General features: G+C 46.3%; 1 protein-coding gene and 1 long non-coding RNA gene across 4 annotated transcripts; one reads left to right on the plus strand and one right to left on the minus strand.

The window, feature by feature from the left end:
* Nucleotides 1-722: 722 nt before the first annotated feature.
* Nucleotides 723-7,966, plus strand: LOC144138362 (uncharacterized). Its single transcript, XR_013315873.1, has 6 exons — nt 723-876; nt 1,726-1,781; nt 1,976-2,076; nt 3,400-3,573; nt 4,600-4,748; nt 7,028-7,966. It is a non-coding gene; the product is annotated as an uncharacterized LOC144138362 (long non-coding RNA).
* A 131-nt stretch (nt 7,967-8,097) lies between these two features.
* On the minus strand, nt 8,098-21,352 carry Lwr (ubiquitin conjugating enzyme lesswright). Of its 3 annotated transcripts, none has more exons than XM_077670605.1 (5): nt 21,066-21,352; nt 20,616-20,691; nt 17,424-17,507; nt 11,080-11,342; nt 8,098-8,282 (listed from the first exon to the last, which is right to left on the minus strand). In XM_077670605.1, the coding sequence occupies exons 2-5, from the start codon at nt 20,679-20,681 to the stop codon at nt 8,216-8,218; spliced, it is 480 nt and encodes a 159-aa protein (XP_077526731.1). In that variant the 5' UTR covers nt 20,682-20,691; nt 21,066-21,352; the 3' UTR covers nt 8,098-8,215. The 3 variants fall into 3 exon arrangements, with proteins under 3 accessions (XP_077526731.1, XP_077526732.1, XP_077526733.1); XM_077670606.1 differs by lacking the exon at nt 21,066-21,352 and adding an exon at nt 20,944-20,985; XM_077670607.1 differs by lacking the exon at nt 21,066-21,352 and adding an exon at nt 20,796-20,820.
* Nucleotides 21,353-21,905: the final 553 nt, after the last annotated feature.

Here is a 21,905-nt window from a genome sequence, read left to right on the forward strand (position 1 = left end):
CTTCGTCTAACAACAACAAATGTTTGAAACGCAAAGATTTCTTCCGCCGCAAGCCGACTCCAATGAAAGTCCAGTCGCGCGAGGAATTTGTCGGCGTCGTCTGCCCGTGACTACAGCCAGCTATGCACTGGCTGACTTTGAACCAGCGAGCCTTTTCGGAAAGCGTGCGTTTTCCCTTTGGCGCCACGCGACAGAGGGCGCGTCGGTGTCGTGCCTGGCGCCGTGACTTTATCGCGCCTCCGAAGGAAATCCTCTTGCGCCTCCTCAGTAATTCTTGGTCCGTGGGTACAGTGCCTTGGGATTACACTGGGCACACCATGGCTTTTGTAGCGTAAGCTACACTGGCCGAGGTTGAGCGGTTTCGCGTGTGCCGTGAAGGGCCGTTATGTGCAAGTGCGAGAAGCATTGGATTGGTTTGGATCGGATCAGATCCGCTTGGATTGGATTGGCTTGGATGAAATTGGATTGTGTTGGGTTGAAATCCAATCCAATTGGAGTACGGGTGCTGAACCTTAGCTCACGCTACGTATATTCTGGCATAGCCGAGCTAAGCCACTGCTAATTTTTTGAACCCAGAGTGAAGTGGGAGGAGTAATGTTTCAGTGGGGTGGGGGGTGTTTATTTCTGTTTTTACATTTACCGATTCAGTGATAGATGAAAGAAACCTTCGGGATCTTTTTCTTTTGCAGTCCAACGAGGTTGCTTCAAGCAGCCACATGGAGCTTGAGGGATTGAAGAGGTCCCTGGAATTCTTGGATGATGGCAATGTTATGATAGGCGAGCTGGTCATGGACCGGCACCCGCAGGTTCGGAAGTACCTGAGGACGCAGCGGCCTGCTGCGAGCCGCCTCATCGATGCTTGGCATGTAAGCAAAGGTCAGTAGATCATGATGTTTGTTTCGGGAGAGTTAAAACTTGGGCTGGTTTTCTTTCTCCTTGTTGTGTTGGGCTCGACCCTCGTGTTTAAATAAAGCTTGGACCCCGATCCATTAAAGGGACCCGGCAACACTCTTCGTGCAGTGCAAGTAAACCTGCGCGACATTTAGAAGACTTCCAGGAACACCCGAGCCAAATATTACGCGTGCACGTGAAGCGGTAAGCGCGCAAATCGCCGTGAAAGACGCGAAATAACCAACCACCAGCCGCGCTCTCTTCAATTTTCCTCATTATGCACCCCTAGCATGACCTCTGCGACGTCAATCGGGCCTTGGCTGTCCTATTGGCTGTCGCTGGTCAACTTCGCGGCTAAATTCTGGCATTTCCTGTGATGATCCGCCGTTGTCGGCACTGTGTATGAACCTCTTCTATGTCTGAACCTGTCCGCATGCTTTTGGTGTTTCTTTTGTTTTGAGTGCACGCGGAGTTTGAGTGACGAACTAAATATTCCACTTTCAACAAGCCCACTCGACAGCAAATGTTTATTGTTCCAAAAACGCCCTACCAGCCTGAGCGCTTGCTTGCGAGCAGGCCACCATGCCTGTTTTTTTTTGTGGCACCAGACCGGGAATAGACCCGTCCACGTTGCGGGGGAAAAGGACGAAACTCCCCGGCCTGTGACATATCGAAGGTCGCCGAACAGAATGCCGCGTGCCGCCCCCCTTTCCGGGAGGGAGCGCGCAGCTTTCGTCGCGTTGTCCGTGGTCGAGTTGAGAGGGAACATTTATGCGCAATTTTTCATCGTGCGTAGTTTCGGTGATAGTGAACGGATTTTCATAATTCTTGCAGGAGGAGATTGCTGGGACAATAGACTGTACCTGAAAATACTTCCCGAGTAGTCGATGGTAAGTGTTGCAGGGTCCCTTTAAAAATAATTTGGTTGCTAGTAAGCAGAAGTGTTTATCTACTTCTTTTCCTTTCCCATCTGACAAGCCTTCCAATAAACACTTCCTTTCAAAGTGTTTATTTCAGCTGCATGCATAGGCACACAATAGTCATGGCACAAATGTGAGACGTCTGCTCCATGTTTTTTTTTTAGGGCCCAAGAAAAAGCTTTTGGCAGCCTCGAAATCAAAAGGCTGTGATGCGATGGCCTTGTGGTGTGATTCTATCGCGAACCACATCTACCATGCTGTGCAGGTAAGAGGCCCTAGTTTGACTGCCTTGCAATGAGTGTCTGTTGTGAACCACACTGGTCATGTTGTGCATGTGTCTGTTGTGTCTGTTGTGAACCACACTGGTCTTGCCTTGCTCTTGCCATTTGGCCACGCATTATCGGAGCAGTGCGGTAGAGCTCGTTGTCGTGACCGCAGGGCGCTGGTGCATGTTCGCGATCTTCAAAATACTTGAAAATTTCTTCAAAATTTCAAACAGTGCTGGTCGACTCAAACCCAACTTAAATTTCACATTACTCGCCTGTACAAATTCAATTGTACAAGTTTGTACAAATCGCAGGAAATGTGAACCCACAACCTGGCAGGTATGTGTGGCTAGTCCTAAAGAGTCAAATAATGTGTTTCTTAATTCTGTGACAATGCTGCCTTGTGTGGTTATTCTTTCTCATTGTTTCTTGTTTCTGCATTTGTCAATTTGATTTAGAATGTGCAGTGCACAGGGGTGGCAACCCAGTAGTGGCATGCAGGCGTGCGACCCGAACACATCCGTGTGCCTGCACGACCTCAAGCGGTACTTCCTTTGTGGCCTGCTGTAAGGGCAAATACAGTGTGTTGCGACGGTAATCGGAACACTTTAAACAATTTTCCTGAGCGAACCGCTGCTCTGTTTGCGCTCAAACTTCACACGAAGGTCGCACTTTGTGGTCGATTTTGTTTGACACCGGGAACAACGACGGTACTTACCCGTTTATCCTGAAAATAAATAAAAACGATTTTCGCCTATGGGAAAATGGCGGCGATTTGGACGTGCGAGCCTAAAAACCGGGTTTTCTGATCGTCTGCTAGCACATTTCTAGGTGCATTTTCTGATCGTCTGCTGCACCATTTGGCTCCGTACGTGAATCCCAAATATGCGTTTCACTCTGCAGGTGGTTCCGTCGTTCCAACATCAACTTGCGCTTACTCGCACGTCCAAATCGGCCGCCATTTTCCCATAGGCGAAAATCATTTTTATTTATTTTCAGAATACACAGGTAAGTACCGTCGTTGCTCCCGGTATCAAACAAAATAGACCACAAATTGCGACCTTCGTGGCAAGTTTGAGCGCGAATAGAGCGGCAGTTCGCTCAGGAAAATTGTTTACAGTGTTCCAATTATCGTCGCAACACCCTGTATGTGTTTGTGTTCGGCACAAGTATGCTGCTGCCCATTGGTTTATGTGCATACACTGCACTCTTGTTCCAAGCAAAACTAGTTCGGGTTCGAGCACCTGCCCCTCATGTTTCCCCATATGAGGCAGTGATTTGTACCGTAATTCTTATTACAAGTTTTTACTACGCTCTTTTAGGGACCGATGCTTACAGCAAGCTGCAACATCTACTGGGAAACGAGCGGCTGCTTCACGATATCCGCCAGATACCACCTCGCTTCCAGACTTACAGCGTGGAATCCTTCCACGCTGTAATCGATCAGTTTGCGCCGAAAGCCTTCGCATTTTCATACAAGGGAATATGCATGTCAGGTAAATATTCGTAACAAAAAGTCAACTGTGCGAATGTACACTAAAACTTATAACCAGACATACTGCACGGCTACATTTTAAAGACGATAGTCTTTCTTGGGCTACTTCAACCCTGAAATTTTGGTCTCTCTGTCCGTCTGTCTGTAACTCGATTCAGCCACCCGGCCAAAGTAAAATGCTTACTGCGCAATAGTCTTATATACTCACAGCCAAATGTAAACGTCTAAGCTCGGTTTATATGTTCATACTTGTCAACTTTGTTGAACAAGAACGTGACATTACACAAATATAAGACAGGAAATTAGTACACAAGGGATATTTACAGTGGTCCTTTATTAAAAAATTCCTGGATGCTTGGTTTTTCGATAGCAAATGATATTCTATATCTACTGCAGAACAACGTGTACCGCCTGCTGTTGCCCGCGCCACCTCCGGGCGGCATATGAGAAATCACGCGGCAACAGCAAAGAAAGGTTCCACTTGCTAGGGCGTTCTGCTTGGAACGCACGTGGAGCACAGCAACGCGGTTCTATAAACCTTGAAGTCGGCCGCCTCGATTCACGCGCGTCTTCGCCGTACTGCAGCTCTGGCATCAAGGAACCCCGCCTGTAGCAGTGGAACGCGGTAAATTCAAATCGCCTTGAGTAATCCTTTAGTGTGTTTACCTTGGGATGAGCGCGATGGAACAGGAACAGCATGAGAGGTGAGCGGGAAAGCGAAGGGGGGCATTTCCTTGGCAAATGTTTACAAAGACTATCGTCTTTTGGCAACATTTGCAACGAAAGGAGCAGATACGCGGCCAATTTTTTTAGAATCCACACAGCGGTTGTACGTGGTTTTACCAGCATCATGACATAGCAGCCCCTTAAATTTGTGTGAACCAGGCTTGCTTTGTCATGTTGCTTCACTAGTGAATGCGTAGAAAATTCTGGCTACGTATATCTTGTCAGGTGTCTTGTGAAGCAACCAGGAGAAGTCGAGCCCATTTCCGTGAAGCTGCATTTTTGTGTGCAAAATGTGTTGCAGGTGTGCACTGGCTGCTCTCCATTACAACGAGAATGCTGGGAGGGAGCAAGCCAGGACCAGTAGTGGAGGCCTGCGCTGGAGGATGAATAACCCAAGGCAGAGTAAAGGACGTCACACCGTCTCTGCCATCACTTTGCCACTCATGTATGGTACGTACAAAGCTGCTTACACATCTTTGCATTCAGTACAATGGGGATATTTTAACTGCTTCGTCTAAATGTTTGTGACCAGTTGTGACAGGCAGCTTCGTGCTGGATGTGATATAGCTATAAGTTTAAGGGGAGACGTGGGTCTTGAAATGAACTTTTTTATTAATTGGTCTGTGATAATGAAAATCACTGTGCATATGTGTTTTGTCTTCCTCATTTCAAATATGTAATTAGTTTTCAAGTGGTAGAATTATTTTTTGAGTTATAAGGAAAACACTGGAGCCTAATTAAGTAATTTCTTACGGGCCTTTAAGGAACTTTTTATTCAATTTTTTTTTAAATAAATGGTATGGATGTGTAGCTTAAGACCTGCCATGCATGCTGAAGCTATTTATATTCCTGTGAAGATAGTTGATTGGATAGAATTAATCTAATTATGCCAAGTACAGTTTTCTGAAAACTTAATGACCTCTAATTATTACTCATAACATTTATTTGAGGCAAAATGAGCCAATTAAAATAGCTTCAGCATGCAGTTCATTTTATCCCGAATTCAACGGTATAACACTTGTAGAAATCCTTTTAAAAAAACTACCTCAAAACCCCTGTAAGGCTAGGCACATATGCAAAAAAAGGGAAGCTGAGAAAATCGCAGTTGAAGTTTTACTACAAGTGACAGTTTTATCTATTGAGCATATGAAAAAAAGAAAGGTTCTAGAATGTAGCTCGCGTTTCGCTCAACACGAGCATACCAAGTTTGCTGAAATCAGTTGGTGGGAAAATTATGAAATCCTCTGTCTACAGATGGCACCTGGCAGAAAAACTGAACAAAAACAAAGCCAGAACGTTGCTTCAATTTTTATGCTGTTGGCATCGCGCCGTCTCTCTTTGGCGACTAGGGCTGAGGTGCCGAGCGTGCACCACAGTTGTAAACGCTATTTTGTTATGTTACTGCTTCATTTGTAGCAATCAAATCGGATTTGCATCGCGTGAAGTGAGTTGCAGCGAAGGGGCTGGTAACGGAATGCCCGCCACTGTTCTGTAACGTGCATGCGCTTGGCTAGGTGGGATAACCACGTTTTCGGTTTAATCTACTCGTATATCACGTCACCAACGCACATTGTGCACAGTGCGAACATTTATAATTCTCAAATCGCTGATCTATATGGTAACCTGCCGACGAGGAAGCGCGCGCCGGAGTGCGGGCCGAACCGCCGCAGCATCGTTGATAACAGAATGAACACACTTCCCTTGCGACGTCGGCATGCGGCATCCTCCACTTTATCATTTCTTTTCTTTCTATTTACTGCTGATCAAAAGATAGACGCACCTTAGTGCCTCCGCAGGCGTAATCATATCGCTACGCTATCGTCTCGGCAGCCCGCGCGGGCGCTAAGCCTACCTCCGTCTCGGCGCCGTTCTCGGGATAAGTCGTCGTCACAGGAGCAGAAAATCGTATTTCAGGCGCTTTTAATAATGCCTGTTCTTCCTTTCGGTTATCGATAGACATCTTTACTTTATTTTTACGCCATGCGGGGCTTTTGCCGGTCCTCGCATAGACGAATACATGAGCCGTTGCCCTGTGATGAGAGTGCCGAGCAGACGACCCACGGCGCCCAGCCAATGAGGTTGCGCCCTGCGGTCACGTGCAGTCAGTAACCAATTAGGCGGCGCGATCCGTCTCTTTTCAACCCCGGTTTTACTCACAACCAACGGACGAAACGAAGTGGTTCTGGCGGGGAATTGAAAACGAAAAGACGCGCTTTCGAATCAGACCAAGATGGACGCCGTGGCGCATGTAGAACCCGAGGGGCGAGTCGTCGAAAAAATGCTATTTTCGCGTCGAATCTTGGCCGATTTTAGCGGGCGTCGGTGCTATAAATTGATATTATGGCTCAAATACGTACTCCTGGGTCTGGATATTTTGCTAACCTGTAGAAAAATAGCTCTACTTTCCGAAAATGGCGATTTCTAAAAATCGATTTTTTGGCCAAATTTCGGGATTCCAAGACCCGCGTCTCCCCTTAAATCACTTTTGTTGGTATCACCAGAAAGATCATTCTTGAACTCGTCATTCTCTTCAAAAAAAGACTTGCTGACACTCCTTGTGCCAGCAAGGGGGTGATACTTTTGGGAGTTCTCCTCCAAAACTTGTGGGTGCTCTTTTCGCACCCCTTACCAGTGCCTTCATTGAAGCATACCTGAAAATGCTATGTCTATGCTAATAAATAATCAGTTTTTTTTTTTTTTTGTAAGCTTGTGTTGCTTTGTGTTTGTAGGCCACACCGAGCGCCTGATGGGAGCTGTGGAGGACCACCTGGGCTCCAGACAGCCTGACCCAAGTCTGTTCACCGCGGCCACCACCCCTGGCCAGCTCCTTCAGCCCAGCAGACAAGGAAGCGCTGATTGCAAAAAAGCTCTCTCGCTACAACTTACCTTAGGTGTTGGTTGCCCAAGTTTGGTAGTGTGAAGTGACAGATAAAAACTTTGCATTGTAAAGAGTCGCTGCACGAATTCATCGCAGGCCACATAACCAGCAGAAAAAAACAAAAGCTTCGATTCGAGGCAAGCTTCAATCGCAAAACTCGTATTAATATTTACTTTATTTTACAGAATTGTGTGTGGTAAACCAGGCATTGTGTAGGACCATGCACAATTGTATGCATTGGTACGTGCATTTTTTTACTCAAATGCACTTGGAAATATTGTATAAGAGCAAAATAAAGTTTCAGGGCAAAGGACAGTTGCATAGCATTGCCTTCCAAGTATTCTTCGATGCTTTGAATTCACAAATTAGAAGCAGTACTAAAGCTTGGATAATTTTGCGGGACACGTGTCCATTTTCAGGAATCATGGTTATGAGCTGTGAAACACAATTTTTGCTCCTTTATTTGTGACTGCGCATCACAGAATGTTAATGTTCCTTAATCAACAAGGAATGTGTAAGTAATTAAACTGTTTAAAATGATTATTTTATGCCAGTAAAGAATGTACTTTCTTAAAAAAGTTTTGACGATTAGTTAGTCCTAGTAACAAAATATGAACCCCCAAAAAAGTATCTGAAACCTCTTGCACTGCTGGAGGCTTTTTGCAACCAAGCAGAAAAACTGGCAACTGAAGTCGTTAATTAAACACCATGATGACAAGGAACCCATAGCAACACACCTAACCAGAGTCCAGTTCTCGGACCATTTGAACATCACATTTTGGTTCAAAAAACAGTACAATAACTACACCTCAAGTATAGTGACTCCATGCAGACCTGTTTGTGAAAACGGCATCGGGCCCCAAGCACCAACGCGGTACACACAAACCAGGGGTTCTTCGCACCAAGCCAGCACTCAGTGGATACTTAAAAAATGGCTTTATTTACAATTTTAAAGACACAAAAGATGCCAGCCAATCTCTGCCAGCTATTAAGAGACATTTACCCCACACTGAACACAAAGTATCCTTCTTTTCTTTTTTTATTCTGAAGACGCCATCTGTTTCGCCTGGGCCCGAATACGCTTCTCATACTCCAGGGCATTTTGGCTGCAAGAGAGTAGAGAGAGAGTTAATGAATGGTAAAAGCCACACTCCCTTCCCCCTCAAACCAAAGCTGCTACCCTCGCCTTGCTCTCAACTAGCCCCACATCTGGTACCCATTAGACACTCATTTTAGAGCGCTCTCCTGCACCACATCTTCCAAGGTCATTCATCGCGTCGCAATGACCTTCAGCTGCCGGCGTGCAAGCTGCTGCGGCCAATCAACTGCAATACCACATGCTGACTCAGCTCAGCAGAGGCTTGCAGGCCAGCACACCCTGTATGTGCAATCTATTTTTTTGCCAGCTGTTTCCCGCGCTTCCACCATTGAACTGTAAACTAATTTCACTATTTCTGTTAATTCATTACAAAAGTACTGTCTTCTCTCAAGGGTTTCCAGCTGCTGCTGACCTTATGGTAGAACTGGCTGGTTGCAAGAAAGGTGATGATTCTCGGAGTTAGTGCACTGAGACACAGACCGACCTTGATGCACTTAAAATAAACTACGAGAAAGTAAAACACTCATTGTACATTCCCTCTACATAACTAAACCTGCTTAAAGGAGCCATGAAGAGAAAACAAAAGTTTGTTTTATTCGAAAGATTAGGTGTTTCATGGTACCCCAAGCGCTTTCCCGGAAGCAAATGATGCTTTATTCACTGAGGAATAAGGCAATTTAAGCCAAAATTTTAAAACTCCCGCTAAAATTGAACATTCCGTGACGTGTACAGCCGGTCCATGAAACATACTTAGTATGTCGACTCCATATAGCACCCACACGCGGGAGTCGATCGAGACGGCGGCCATTTTAAAAATACTAGTAAAACCTAGTGCACCCGCAGCCCTAGTCATGGAATCACCTGATCCGGAGAACAAAACTCTCGCCGAGGAGCTCGGGCTTGCATTTAACAACCTCACACCACTAAAACGCTCAATGCTTCTAAGTGCACGAGCGGCAAGAGTTGTGGGATACGCGGTGGACGGGAAAGCGACCATTCCGCGATAGCCACAACAGACGAACGCCCAGCCGTCGGCACCGCTGCCTCGTCAGCCCCATCGCGACGGACGAATATAGACTGGTACGTATGTGCCGTATTTTGATTACGGTTAATAATAGTTCAATTTCAGTAGCAGTACCACTTATGCCAGTTGGCCGGTGTCGTGTATGGAAAGCCGTTCGCGCGAGCTCTCTGCTTCGACCAGAAAGATACGAGCGTCAGTGCGCGGTGTTTACGGCATTTTTTCCCCCCAAGGTCAGAGCGATTTGACGAAGTCGGCGACGAGCGCCAGCACGTCCCAGGAGTGAGCTAACGTAAGGGTCCCTGCCGTAATCACTTCCTCGGAAATGAAGCGAGCACACTCGTACTTCCTTTAGCTCTCTTTCTCCTCCGTTTGCAAAGTTCACAAAACGTAGCCACTTGCTTCGCCTAGGTTCGTCGTTGGGCAGCACATGAAAGGAGATCTCCTCACCGGCGGGGATGTCGCACTCCCTCGACGATTTGCCCGTACTACATGGGCATTTCAAAACGCAGCAACGAAATTTCATTGTAAAGTACTCGAACAAACTGAAGTTTTCAGTGGTTGTAAACTGGAAACGAGCTCGTAACGACAGCAGCAAGCCAACACCATTCGAAACTTACGCGACGACTGGCACTATCTCGTCGCTTCTTGCTGTTCCTTACTCCCCTCGTTTGTATTTTTACCTTTGCTGGTTGGCGATATGACGGCCAACCTCCTGTGAAGGGATTACGATACGAAGCAAGGTCGCGGCTGTGCGTGCTGGAACAGTTCGTTGGCCCCGAAGAGCCTCGAACCCGAAAATTCGTCTGCGCGACGGCGAGATGTCGAGCTCGGCCGGCGCTAGTTTCGTACGCATTGGCGCACACGCTTGCGAGTTCGTTCGGACCTTCAACCGTTTACTCCACCGTTCTTTGTCATAAAAAGAATGTGCAGTATGTTTCACGGGCATTTAGCTCGCTATGCAAACTGTAAGCCCTGCCTAACATGCGTTTGCTTTTGCCAGCCTCCACCAATCGCAGAGCATTCCCAAGTGACATCACAGGTTCTGTTGCGGAAAATGAGCTGGTGGGTCGCATGGTCATTTCCTTTTTTCCTAATTATGTAGCTTATTTGAGCGAAGTTTGCGTTATAAGTAATGTCGTTATGGTTCTAACGAGGCAATCTTTCGAATGAACCAAACTTGTGTTTTCTCTTCATGGCTCCTTTAAGCCAGGTTCCTGGGCAAAACACAGACAGCTGTTTATATTGAAGGTACCTCCATGTTTTAAAGGGACAGACAGACAGCCCATTTTTGTCGAGTATATAGTCTCTATCCCACAAGAAAGGGCATCATCAGCACCTTGAACCGAAATGGTTTTCCAGACAGGACCCTAAAAGAATTGAAACTGGAGTTTTTTTTTTATATACCAGCCTTAAGTATACTGCCAAAACGAATGCAGGCAGCCATGATGAGCTACATGGCACCATTCCTTTAACTGAGTGTGAGATGAAAAGTGGTGTTTAAAACATGTCTCCAGGTAAAACAACAATTAAGTGCAGTCGCTCTCACTCCTTCATGCGATTTTTGCATTGCACGTTGAAACCGACAGAGCTGTGTATATGTAGAGTAGTGTCGTGTTTATACACTACATTGCACCACCAACCACCTTGCAGATTTCAGAAACTTCCTGTGGCGACACCCCTACATAAAACGCCAGCTTTCATGAGCTAAAGAACATCCACTCAAAAAACAAACCAGCAGGCTGTTTCTTCAAAGAATTGATTCCAAAATTCAAGAACTCACCAGTAGATGGTGTAGGCCTCGGCCTGTGCGGGGTCCTTGACGTTGGGCTCGTTGAGCAGGTCCTGCACGCCCAGCAGGATCTGCTTGATGGTGATGGCGGGCCGCCAGTCCTTCTCCTCATCCAGCAGGGACAGGCACACCGTGCCCGAGGGGTACACGTTGGGGTGGAACAGCGGCGGCTCAAACTTGCACTTGGGTGGCGTCGACGGGTAGTCGTCCTTGAACACCATGCGCAGCTTGTACAGCCCTCCCTCCCAGGGCGTCTGCGAAGCACCACGACACCCCTCTTTTACACCTCTTTTCATACCCAAGGCTCGTACACGCTTCAAAGGCAAAAATTCAAGGATTTTCAAGGACTTTCAAGGACCAATAAATACATTTTCAAGGACCCCATCTCATGGTTTATCTGGGATTATTTATAATATAACTTTTTCAACACAATGCAAAAGTTGTTTATTGCACAATACCTAAGAACATTAGTTCAAATAAGTACTAACGAGTTGTTGAAAGCACCCCAGCTTTATTTTTTGGGGGGGCATTTATAAGTAGTTCTTCTTTCTTTGTTTTTCCTGTTTTTCTCAGGCGGTTTTATTTCACAATGCATGCACTGTTGCTTGTATCACATGCTTTGTCAGCAAGGGTGTCAGCTAAGATATTAAATAAGCAACTGTTGCCCTCACGTTGCCAATCTGCTCTTCGAGAATACGTCTTTTTGTCTGCTTTTTTTCACGAGCTGCTCTTTTTTTGATTCAACATTTGGGAACATTTATTTGTTTCGATATAAGTCATATTTAGTGCATTCAACAAGCAAGACGATGCAAGTCGCATTTCTATATCTCCCACTGCGCGGACCAAAATTATCATGGCAGATTGTATCAGGGCAGGTTGAATTCAGAAGTCCCTCCTCATAATATTGCCTCGTTGTCAAAAAAATTCGCTAAATGTGTTGTAACTTTGTGTGATAACACTGAGACTGGATTGTTACAATATTTTTTGCGTTAGTTAAAACTTACAATCCAAGATAAACACTTTCAAGTCCTTGTGAAAAGACAGATCCACTGATAATCACCCATAAAAATCAAGGGTTTTCAAGGACCGCTAAAAAATTCCAGGACTTTCAAGGCCTTGAAATTGACACTTCTAAATTCAAGGGTTTTCAAGGACCTATGCGAACCCTGCATACCCCCTTCTACATTTACTCCCACTCGACTCTCTATATCATGGTTTTGTACTTGTATATACTGGAGTTAAAACAGGCACGTCCATGAACACCACGTGCAGCTCATAACAGCCTCCATTTCCCGGATGTCTGCGGGCAAGCAGAGATGACACCTCTTTCACACCCCCTTCTTAATTTGCTCCCACATGACTCTTCAGATCAGTTTTACACTTATTTACATACTACACCTTATGCATCATTGTACACCATATGCAACTTGTACAGACTGCCCTCCCACAGCACCTGTGAGGCAAGCGTTGGGCACAGCACCTTTCACACCTCTCCTCAACACCTTTCCTAAATTACTCCCAATTTACTCCCACCTGACCCTTCCTACCATAGTTATTCATACAATATAATCTAGAGAAAACTGCCACTCGAGTGTCAAGACGGGGCTGGCATACATTCCACTCCTGCTTATCCTGGCTTGCAACTTTTGCACTCCCGACACCGAAATAAACAACACGGCTAAAACAGTTGTTTTTTACAGCAGAGCTGTTTAGGCTTGAGCTTGGTCCAGTGGCGTTCGCGAAAAAACATCGAGCGCACGTGTGCGTGCCGCTCATGAGGAGCGCCCAGTGTCGTCCAGGCTTGTCCACGTGAGGAGCTTGCAAAAAAAAATATTAAAAATACCAGGAAGAAATATTGAGTGCATGTAAGCGTGCTCCTCGTGAGAAGCGCCCAACGTCATCCAGCTAGACTTTAGAAAACACTCCGCCCAGCGTTCATGGCGTGATCTTTCGCGTGCTCGTCTCCTCACCAGTTCATGCGCATTTGCACCAGAGTGAGAAGCACAGAACAGCTCACGCTAGACAACCAAGTCCACAAAGCCGGTTGCCGCCGGTTCGAGTGCGTGCTAACGCTGTCCACTTTGGGAGAGATGTGAAAGGCTGCGGACAAAACGATCTGGGCCTGCCAGTCATGGAGAACTTTCAGCGGCAAGTTCGGAAACCCATGCGAGGTGTGACAGCTCACAGACATCGGGAGAGGGGCTGCCATCTATGCTGTTTCTCCAGCCTTGTACCACCATTGCAAGCTGCTCCAATCTTGTTCATTTTGTAAGAAGCTTTTAAAGACGAGTACCCAACAAATATTTCAGAGCTATGCTTTTGAACAGACAAACCAACTGTAAGTACTCTTACAGCAACATTTTTTTTTGCAGCCACAGACTTGCTTGACGGCACCGAGGACGAGATGTGGTCAGCGGAGAGCGATGAGGAGTGAGATGAGTGAGATTACTTCGGGAAATAAATCACCCGTTTTTATCGCATTCGTTTTTCTTGCTCACACAGTTCCGTGCGCGTTACAATCGGAGGTGCAAGTTTTTTCGGTTTTTTTGTCAGGAAAATCGGGTGCGCGTTAGAATCAGGTAATTACAGTATACTCTTTTGTGTCCTCGCACAAAATCCTTATCAGTTCGGTAGTAAAAAACAAGAAAAAAAATCTAGTGCTCTCGACAAGCGTTGCACCTGAACCCTGCAGCGCTAATCTGACACGAGCGCAAGGTTATCTTGAAGGGGTTAGCGCTATACGGCGCGGTTCATTTGGCAAAATATCCCAGCCGTACGTTCTCGAGACCCTAAGCACAAAATCAAAACCGCAGTCGTCAGATAAGAAGCACGTTTTGTTTATAAATACAGCGCGGAGTCGCAACGAAATTACCTGCCAGCGCTTGTTGAAGTGCGAGGCACCTGAACCGGAGCTTCGTCTTCCTAACTGAAATCTGAAGATCCCACATCATTGCTTGATCCCTCACTGCTGCTGGAATCAGAAAAATCGGCAGCAGGACCTGCCGAAGTGCTTGCTACAGCAGTCCGACTGTGCGGAGCGCGGCGCGAACCCGACACCATTTTTCCTCCTCCTCCGCTCCCCCTTAGGTTCAAATTTCTCTTGCTACGCCGCCACCACACGAGACACATAAACAAACGAAACCGAAATTGAAAGAGAAGTTGCCAATAAACACCAGATGGCGATAGTTGTCTGTGGAGCGCGGGTTTCAGATTTTGCGGGAGATTTAAAATCATCGGACGCCGGCTTCCGATTGCCTATGGCGCCGTCGTGAAAGAGTTAAGCGCTAACCACATGGAGCAATTTTGCAAGCGATCTGGGGAGCAACGTGACTAGCGACGAACAGTCACGAACTACTTTTCGCTGCGGACCAAATCGCTCATCGAATCGCTCGGCTCTGGGTCACCAGAACAAGTCGCTCACCTCCCGGAAGTGGCCTCAGCGACTAGCCAATAGGAGAGCGGTAAAGGGCGCAACTTCCGGCTTAGGGAGAGATTGAGGGGAAGGGGCGAGCGGCAGCACAGTGCATCCTAGAAAAAAAAGATCCTCTGCTCGCTGAAATACGTTTATTTCCAGTTTTTGTGACAAATGCACACATAAAAAAACCTTGCGGCTGTGTGTACTTCGATAATCGTATTGGGCACTGTGCGGCAATATTGAGATTGCTTGTCGCGTCGCCCGCGCGATAGCTTATGTGGCTGCCTCAGTGAGCGACTGGGACGAGCAATTGGTAATCCCAGTCGCATCGCTCGTCGCGTCGCTCGCAAGAATCGCTGCATGTGGTTACTGCTTTACATGTAAAGGCCCGTTACCACTCGCGACAAAGCGACGCTATATCTGTCCCTTAATACGCCTGGCAATCATTTGTGCATTTGGTTTCGACCAATTTTTTGTCCCCAGGCGACTAAAGCGACAGAAATAGCGTCGCATCGTCACGAGTGTGAACGGGCCTTTAGGATTTTTCTGCTTACTGATGAGGTTCGCGAAATACAAAAAACTCTACGTGACATGCCTGCTTGCGTGTAGTGATTGCAGTGCTCCCCGCATTTTGCGTACAATCACATGTGTACAGCCACTCAAAAAGCGATGGAGCAGATGATGCACTGTTGCTTCCGGCAACACAAGCGGTAACCGCTGCGTCTGTATCGCTAAACGGCCTGCCACGAGGGAAGCACTGTGCTGGCGTAAATGGCGGCAGCGATGTGCTTTTAAAGGGACTTAGAAAAGCTTTGTGAAGGTGGCTATCAAATGCATTCAGGTGGTAGAACACATAACGGGGGATTTTTGAGCCAAGTGTGAGCCCCATACGTTGTACGGGTAATTGGTAAACAATTTTTGAAGATGGCCTTTCTCAGCCGATAAGCGCGACGCCGCAGCGAGCTGATCGCAGCTGACGCAACGGCGAGGCGCCCCCTGATTCGCCCGATCGTCGGCCGCCGGCAACGTCACTGCCATTGGCTTCTGGCTGCTCTTCCTCCTTCCTGCGCGATCCCGAGGCAAGCGGGTCCGCAGCGATTGACGCGTGCCTAGGCGCAGGAATGTAGCTAGTGCAGAACAGAAGTCTAGCGTCGTGATGTCACATGGCTATTCCTAGTGTTTCCAGCTGCTTTGAAAGAAGCAGAGAGGGAGGAGGAATCAATCGGCAAGGGGGGAAGAGGTGCATTTATTGCTGCTGGCGCAGCTAATACTGAATGTAGATCAATAATTCCAACAGCATTGCATCGTTATATTGGTGCCACTTGACAATACAGGCCTTTTGTAACTTTTACAAAAGGCTTTTCTGGGTCCCTTTAAGCGGCAGTGCGCTATATAAATGTTTGTGCGCGGAACATTTGGGAGCACTGCAATCACGACGCGCAAGAAGGTCACGTCACGTGGTGTCTTTTGTATTTCCCAGTCGTCATCAGCAGCTGAAAAACAATAATACCTAATAGAAAGACAAACTGTTTATTTGAATGTTTTTTTCAAACTGCTCTGCAACTTTCTAACTAAAATTTTTCCCCTAGCGTCATTGCTTCAAAATACAAAAAAAAAAAGCGCGACACACTACGTACAAAAGTGAGCCACATGCATTTGGTCATGTTGTCTTAGAGTGCATCGGTATATTATTAATCCCTGGCTAAGGTTAGCTGAATCACCCTGCATATATTGGTACGAAAAACCTATGCTTCGTATCCCCGTCTGCTGTCCTTCAACGAATTCCAAACGGACTGTGTACCCCTCTTGCTGCTTTAATTCCATATTTGCGCCCAATTCATCCTCCCCGCGCTCTGTATTCCTTTCTACAGTCAAGGGCCATTTTGCGATCCCTTCCGTTCAAACTAAACTGCCTCTCGCTGTAAAAGGAGCTCAAAACTCACACACAAAAAGCCAATGTGCCACATCATCCCCCTTCATAGGAATGGGTCGCCTTGTTTTTCGTAAGCACTGCCACGCTTTTTTTTTTTTTGGTTTTTGACTTCACGATGCAACTGCTTCCTTTGCAGAAAAAAGGATGAACTTGAAAACAAATTCTAGTTTTCCTAAAACAGAAGTGGTGCACGCAATTTTACCTGTTTTCAACAGGTTCTGCATTACACTGTCAAAGTTATTTTTACGATCTAAAAGTACTTGCGACATCACAAATACGCAGTAAAAAAAAAACTGGTTCATTGGGACGGACACTAGGGCACGCTGGGCACTGGGAAACACTGGGCACTGGCTGCCGGTATATCACTTGAACAAGAGAGCATGAGAACAAGAGAATAAAAGAGCAAGACCTTCATGAGCATGATTTATGGTTCAAGTGAGGGCAATAACGTAAAGTTTGTGTTGCTATCATTTGTAATAACAACGAAATTGTCCAATTTCGGTTACATGTCACTAGCCCATTGAGCCACCCGAGCTCGATGCGAGTTGACACGCGTAAACAATTTTTTTTTAGCATACAGAAGTACGTGCTGCCCTCTCTCCTATAATTTTTGAAGGTCCGGGATCCCTTGTATGTCAACAGGTGGTGTTAAATGTCGAAAGAACCACAAAATGCGAGAAAAAAAAATATTGTTTGAGTTGCTGCTCTTGAGCATTAGAGCAGCACAATTTTTTTCTGATTCGCGGTCTCCTTTGAAGAGTTCTTTAAATAACAATATTTCACTGCGCCACAATTGTTCCCGACTATAATAACTCTAGTCACACACAACTTTGAGGATCTACTGTTGTGCTGAATTTGACTGCGATAGGCACATTCTCTGTTCGCTGCTATGAGTAAGATCAAACAGCTATTCTAAGTACTGCAACTCACCATGCCACACGACTGAAGGGTGTGAAACGAGTAAAAATATGAGGGGGGAGGGCTTACACCATGTTTTCCAGGGATTGCGCACTCCCAATTCAGAAGGTTTAATGTCCCGTCCAAGTTCTTGGTAGGCCGCGCAACGAAGCCCTGTAAATAATACATTGTGAGCACAAAAAAAAAAAAAAAATCTAAACATCACTACAACACCTCATTAATTAAGTACTCAGACGAAGTTAACCCGCCTAATCTAACTGTTCTTAGCATTGACGCTTATTTCAAATAACGAAACGTCCCTACAAAAATGTTCTGCACAAGATTTTGTTCATCTAAATGCCGGCGGCACTTTCCCTCCACGTTTGGAATGTACGCATTCGCCTACTTTCAGGAACGAACTTCTCCATTTTCAAGGGACAGCCAACCACTTCTGGTGAAGTGCATGTACTCTAGCTCATACAAAAACCAGTTTTATATGGTCGGACTGCATAGGAAGGCCTTCAATTTATTACTGTTTTAGCTATGGACAAGTTTTTAAATACAGTAATCCCTCGTTAACTCCGAAAATTTCGAAATAAGCGGAGTTGCAAGCTAAGCAAAATGACAAAAAATTGTAGAGAGGTCACTGAAATAAGTGCTATCGCTGGCAACAAAAGCTACACTGCACAGGGGCCTTTTATAATAAAGGCAAAACAATTTGCAGGAAAGTGAAATTTTATTTTTGCGGAAGAAGTAACTGCGGGATGCTCGCCTGTTTCGCATTTGCATCTGCATCCCATAAAAGCGTTCTCGAGCTGCTCAATGCATTGCATCAATTGTTGGGTGCCACCGCTACATTCTACTTTGTTGCGAAGCAGGCAAAGCATGTTTCTTGCTTCTTCCGTTGCAAGCACTTCTTGAGACTTGTCGTCGTCCACATGATCAGCTGCATCATCCACAGCTACCTCAACAATGTAGGCAGCGTACAGCGTTCCGCTAACGGGGGCATCGGCCTCCTACAGCGCATACTTTGCATACATTTTACATTCACGACCGCGTTTGTTGCGTAGCAGGAGCTAAGCGCTTAAACGGATACCTTATCAGCTGCCTGTAGCTGACTTTGGCAAGTGTCCTCTCTGTCAAAATTTCACGATATCTGTGGCCCCCTAAAAGATGTTTCAAGGTAAATGGGTGCAAGTGCATAGCGCCTATGGGAGGTCAATGCATGGCAAGGTAAATTTTCGACTTAACAGACATTTTGAAATATCCGAGTCCGAGTTAACAAGGGATTACTGTACCTCTCTTCATCCCAAATACAGTTAAAAGTACGTAACCGATAGTGATGGTGTGCCCTTTGAAAAGGGCTGTCGCTTCATAGGCCGGTTCGTAATAGGCCGTTTGGTCACATAGGATCATTCGTCATAGGCCAGTTTGTCACTTAGGAAAGTTCGTCACAGGAACGCAAAAACAAAATTCGTGGCTTTTTTTAGAGGTAAGTGGTGATGAGGCATGACTATGACTACTTTGCACACCTTTTCGCAGTACCGGTCCTCTTAGCGGCCGCCACGGCGATCCTAAACTGGCAGTAAGGCATGCGCCTAAAAATGTTTGGCTTTCGGGGAACCCGTGCACGAATTATCCTTGTCCTGCAGTCCATACCGCTCCCACCCGTCTCCCTTGCCTTTCACATGAATGTCATCGTGGCAGGCGCACGCTCGCGTGACTAATTTAGAGTGGCCGTAGCACTCCTTTTTCTTCACTTTTTTTCATTTTCGTTGCTCCCTCACTGGTAGCCAAGTGCTCACAGCGTGGTCATTTTTGCCCCTTTCCTTGGAAAGCCTTTTTTGTGTGCACATAAGAACTCACTCGACCTGTCCGAAAGGAGGATATATCCGCTCCCCAAGCAGCTAGCTGAGAGGGCGCCCTTTTGTTTATTTTGCCCGAGAGCTACTGCCAAGAATGGCGGACCGGCGCCCCGCGCAGATGGCTACTGGAGAAAGGTCCATCAAATAATTAGTTGCACCACTTGTATTAAACCACTAATAAGTGACACGAAATGGCCCATGTGAAATGTCCAAGAACGAGAAGGTCGGTGCTATCACTTTCCCTATTACGGGACCACTTAGAACCAGACGCCTGGCCCATCTTCCAAGAACTTTGTTGGGCTACGTCCCTGTCTCACTTTCGGTCTTGGGGTTGTTGAACTCGTATCTATAATCTTGTCTGAACACGTCAACCTACTTGCCCACTCTGGCTTGCATTCTTTGTTGAGCTTTGCTAAATGTATGGCCCAAAGTACAAAAAAAAAAAAAAAGAACTAAACCTTTGCCTCCCTTCCCTCTTTCGAGTCGAAAAAAAAAACAACACGTGGACATTCATTTTGTGCACCTGTGACGAACTTTCCTAAGTGACAAACTGGCCTATGACGAATGATCCTATGTGACCAAACGGCCTATGAGGAAACGCCATGTGACGAACGGGCCGTATCCCATTTCAAGTGATGCCCTTTCATATGGCATGAGAGCGTATACTCCACAAAAATCAATTGGCTGTCCCATAAACACACTTTTCAGTTTCATTCAATATCCTAAGATCAGGTTTCGACACTCACGCCAATGCACTGCAAAAGTGGCTACAGAGTTCAAGGCTGTGCATTATTTTTCAATGTCTGAACAGAGAAATTGCAGAGAGCTGCGCTTCAGAATAGCATCCGACTTAGTGCCAGTTGTATCTCCTGCAAAAAAAATCAAGCTTAACTCTTCCTACAGAAACTCCCATTACAAAAACGCTCACACTCACTTGAACCGCAGCACTTTCTTCTGATATGAGTGAGTGAGTGATCTGAACATCCCCCCCACGAGGAAGCCCGCCAGCGTTCCCCGAAAAAACCCAGCGAAAGGGCACCAATTCAAACTGTTCGACAAATGCGGGGTTTCCCCGACTCGTAACCAGAGTTAGGACAAACACTGCAACGAAGACCGGCCGGCGTTCCCGCCGAAACAGCTCCACCGATGACGCGCAAATGAATCGGCGGTAACCCCGCAGGGAAGCCGAACGCGAACAGAAATAAGTTTCGAGCACCACCTACACTGGCTGGCCTACATTACACGAACTTGAACTTTGATTTCGTTTTCTTCTGAGGCGTGTACTACTGCTCCCGCGTCCCACTTTTTTTTTTTTTTTTTTACGCACTCCTTCCTCGGTGTTTCCCCACGAGCCGAGCGTGCCAGCTCAAAACGAGAACCGGAGGCGGGTTGAAAGCGCGGCATGAGGGGTACTTACGAAAGGGTGGTCTTTCCGCCAGGCTTTTCGCTCCTCAGAAAGCCGAGCGATGGCGATGCCGGACATCTCTGTGTCTCTGTGGACAGAAAAACGTGGCGCAGATGACGGAACGGTGAACAGACACACGGCGCTGTTCAGCGCCCGCTCAAAACGCCGCCTGCTTCACTGCAGTTCGCTTACGTGTTAAACAAGGCGGTTGCGGGTAGTTCGCTTACGCATCACTTAAGAACAATAGCTCTCAAGGATTTCTCTCAAAGAGATCGATTGGCAGGCAGGGTAATTTTATTTTAGGGCCTCAGGTAGTGACAGATGAGTTAACCCTACTCACAGCGAAAACGCTAGAACCTCAACGCGGAACGCTAGACGCAGCAAGCGCTGAGTCCGCCCCTACAAAGAGCACTGATACGAAACGATACACATGCAGCACGGTGAAGAAAGGTTAAAGCTTACCAAAATAAGAAGCTTTTTCAACCGAATTAACAAGTACAGCGGCGCCTTGACGAGCAAAAACCGCGAAACGATGGCACAGCCAAGCACAGCTAGGCCCCCGCCAGCAAAAAACAGTACATAAATGGCGGCGGTCACCACATCGATGTTGTCTGGAGAGGGCGCTCAGAGTAATACCCCTGTAGAATTTAAATTCATTTTAAGGAAATTGCCGATGAGAAATTAAGCTTTTTAACCGAATGACGACGCTCAATCGTTCCTCTCGGTTAGCTCGTTCAAACCAAAAGGGCTCGAGCGACTCATTCACGCGCAGTTTTCGTAGTCTTCGCATGAACTAAACGCTGTACAAGCGAAGGAGTTTTGGTTTTGGTTAACTTTTCTATAATTCCTTTTGTTAAACAATGACAAAAAAAACCGGTGCGGTAATTTCGTAAAGTGATGACGCACAGTTCACAATGCTTGAAAGGAATTTTGTTGGAACTGGGAGTATACCGTTCGGGAAAATCCCCTATTCTGATCGCGTGTATCGTTGTCTTCCTCCAACAGGCTTGACAAAATATTGATAAAGAATAATCTCAACGAAACGTGTTCCAATTATTCCAAAAAAATTACCGCAAGCATTCTTTTTTTTCCATAAATATTTACATCAGGCAGTTGCGCGGATGCTTTGTGCCTCGGCTAGCACTTTTTCTCAATTTCTAAAATGTATTTGGATAGTTTTTGATTAAATATCCCTTTCACAACCATCTTTAAATGTTCGGCGTCAGCTGAAGCCAAGCATTATGTTTTTTCACAAGTTATGAACGCTATGAACTCCACAGAATGAACTGCAGTGCACTCAAA

This window comes from Haemaphysalis longicornis, unplaced genomic scaffold (genome assembly GCF_048455015.1).
Source record: "Haemaphysalis longicornis isolate Haplotype H1 unplaced genomic scaffold, Haemaphysalis longicornis Haplotype H1 scaffold_5, whole genome shotgun sequence".
Taxonomy (NCBI): Eukaryota; Metazoa; Arthropoda; class Arachnida; order Ixodida; family Ixodidae; genus Haemaphysalis; species Haemaphysalis longicornis.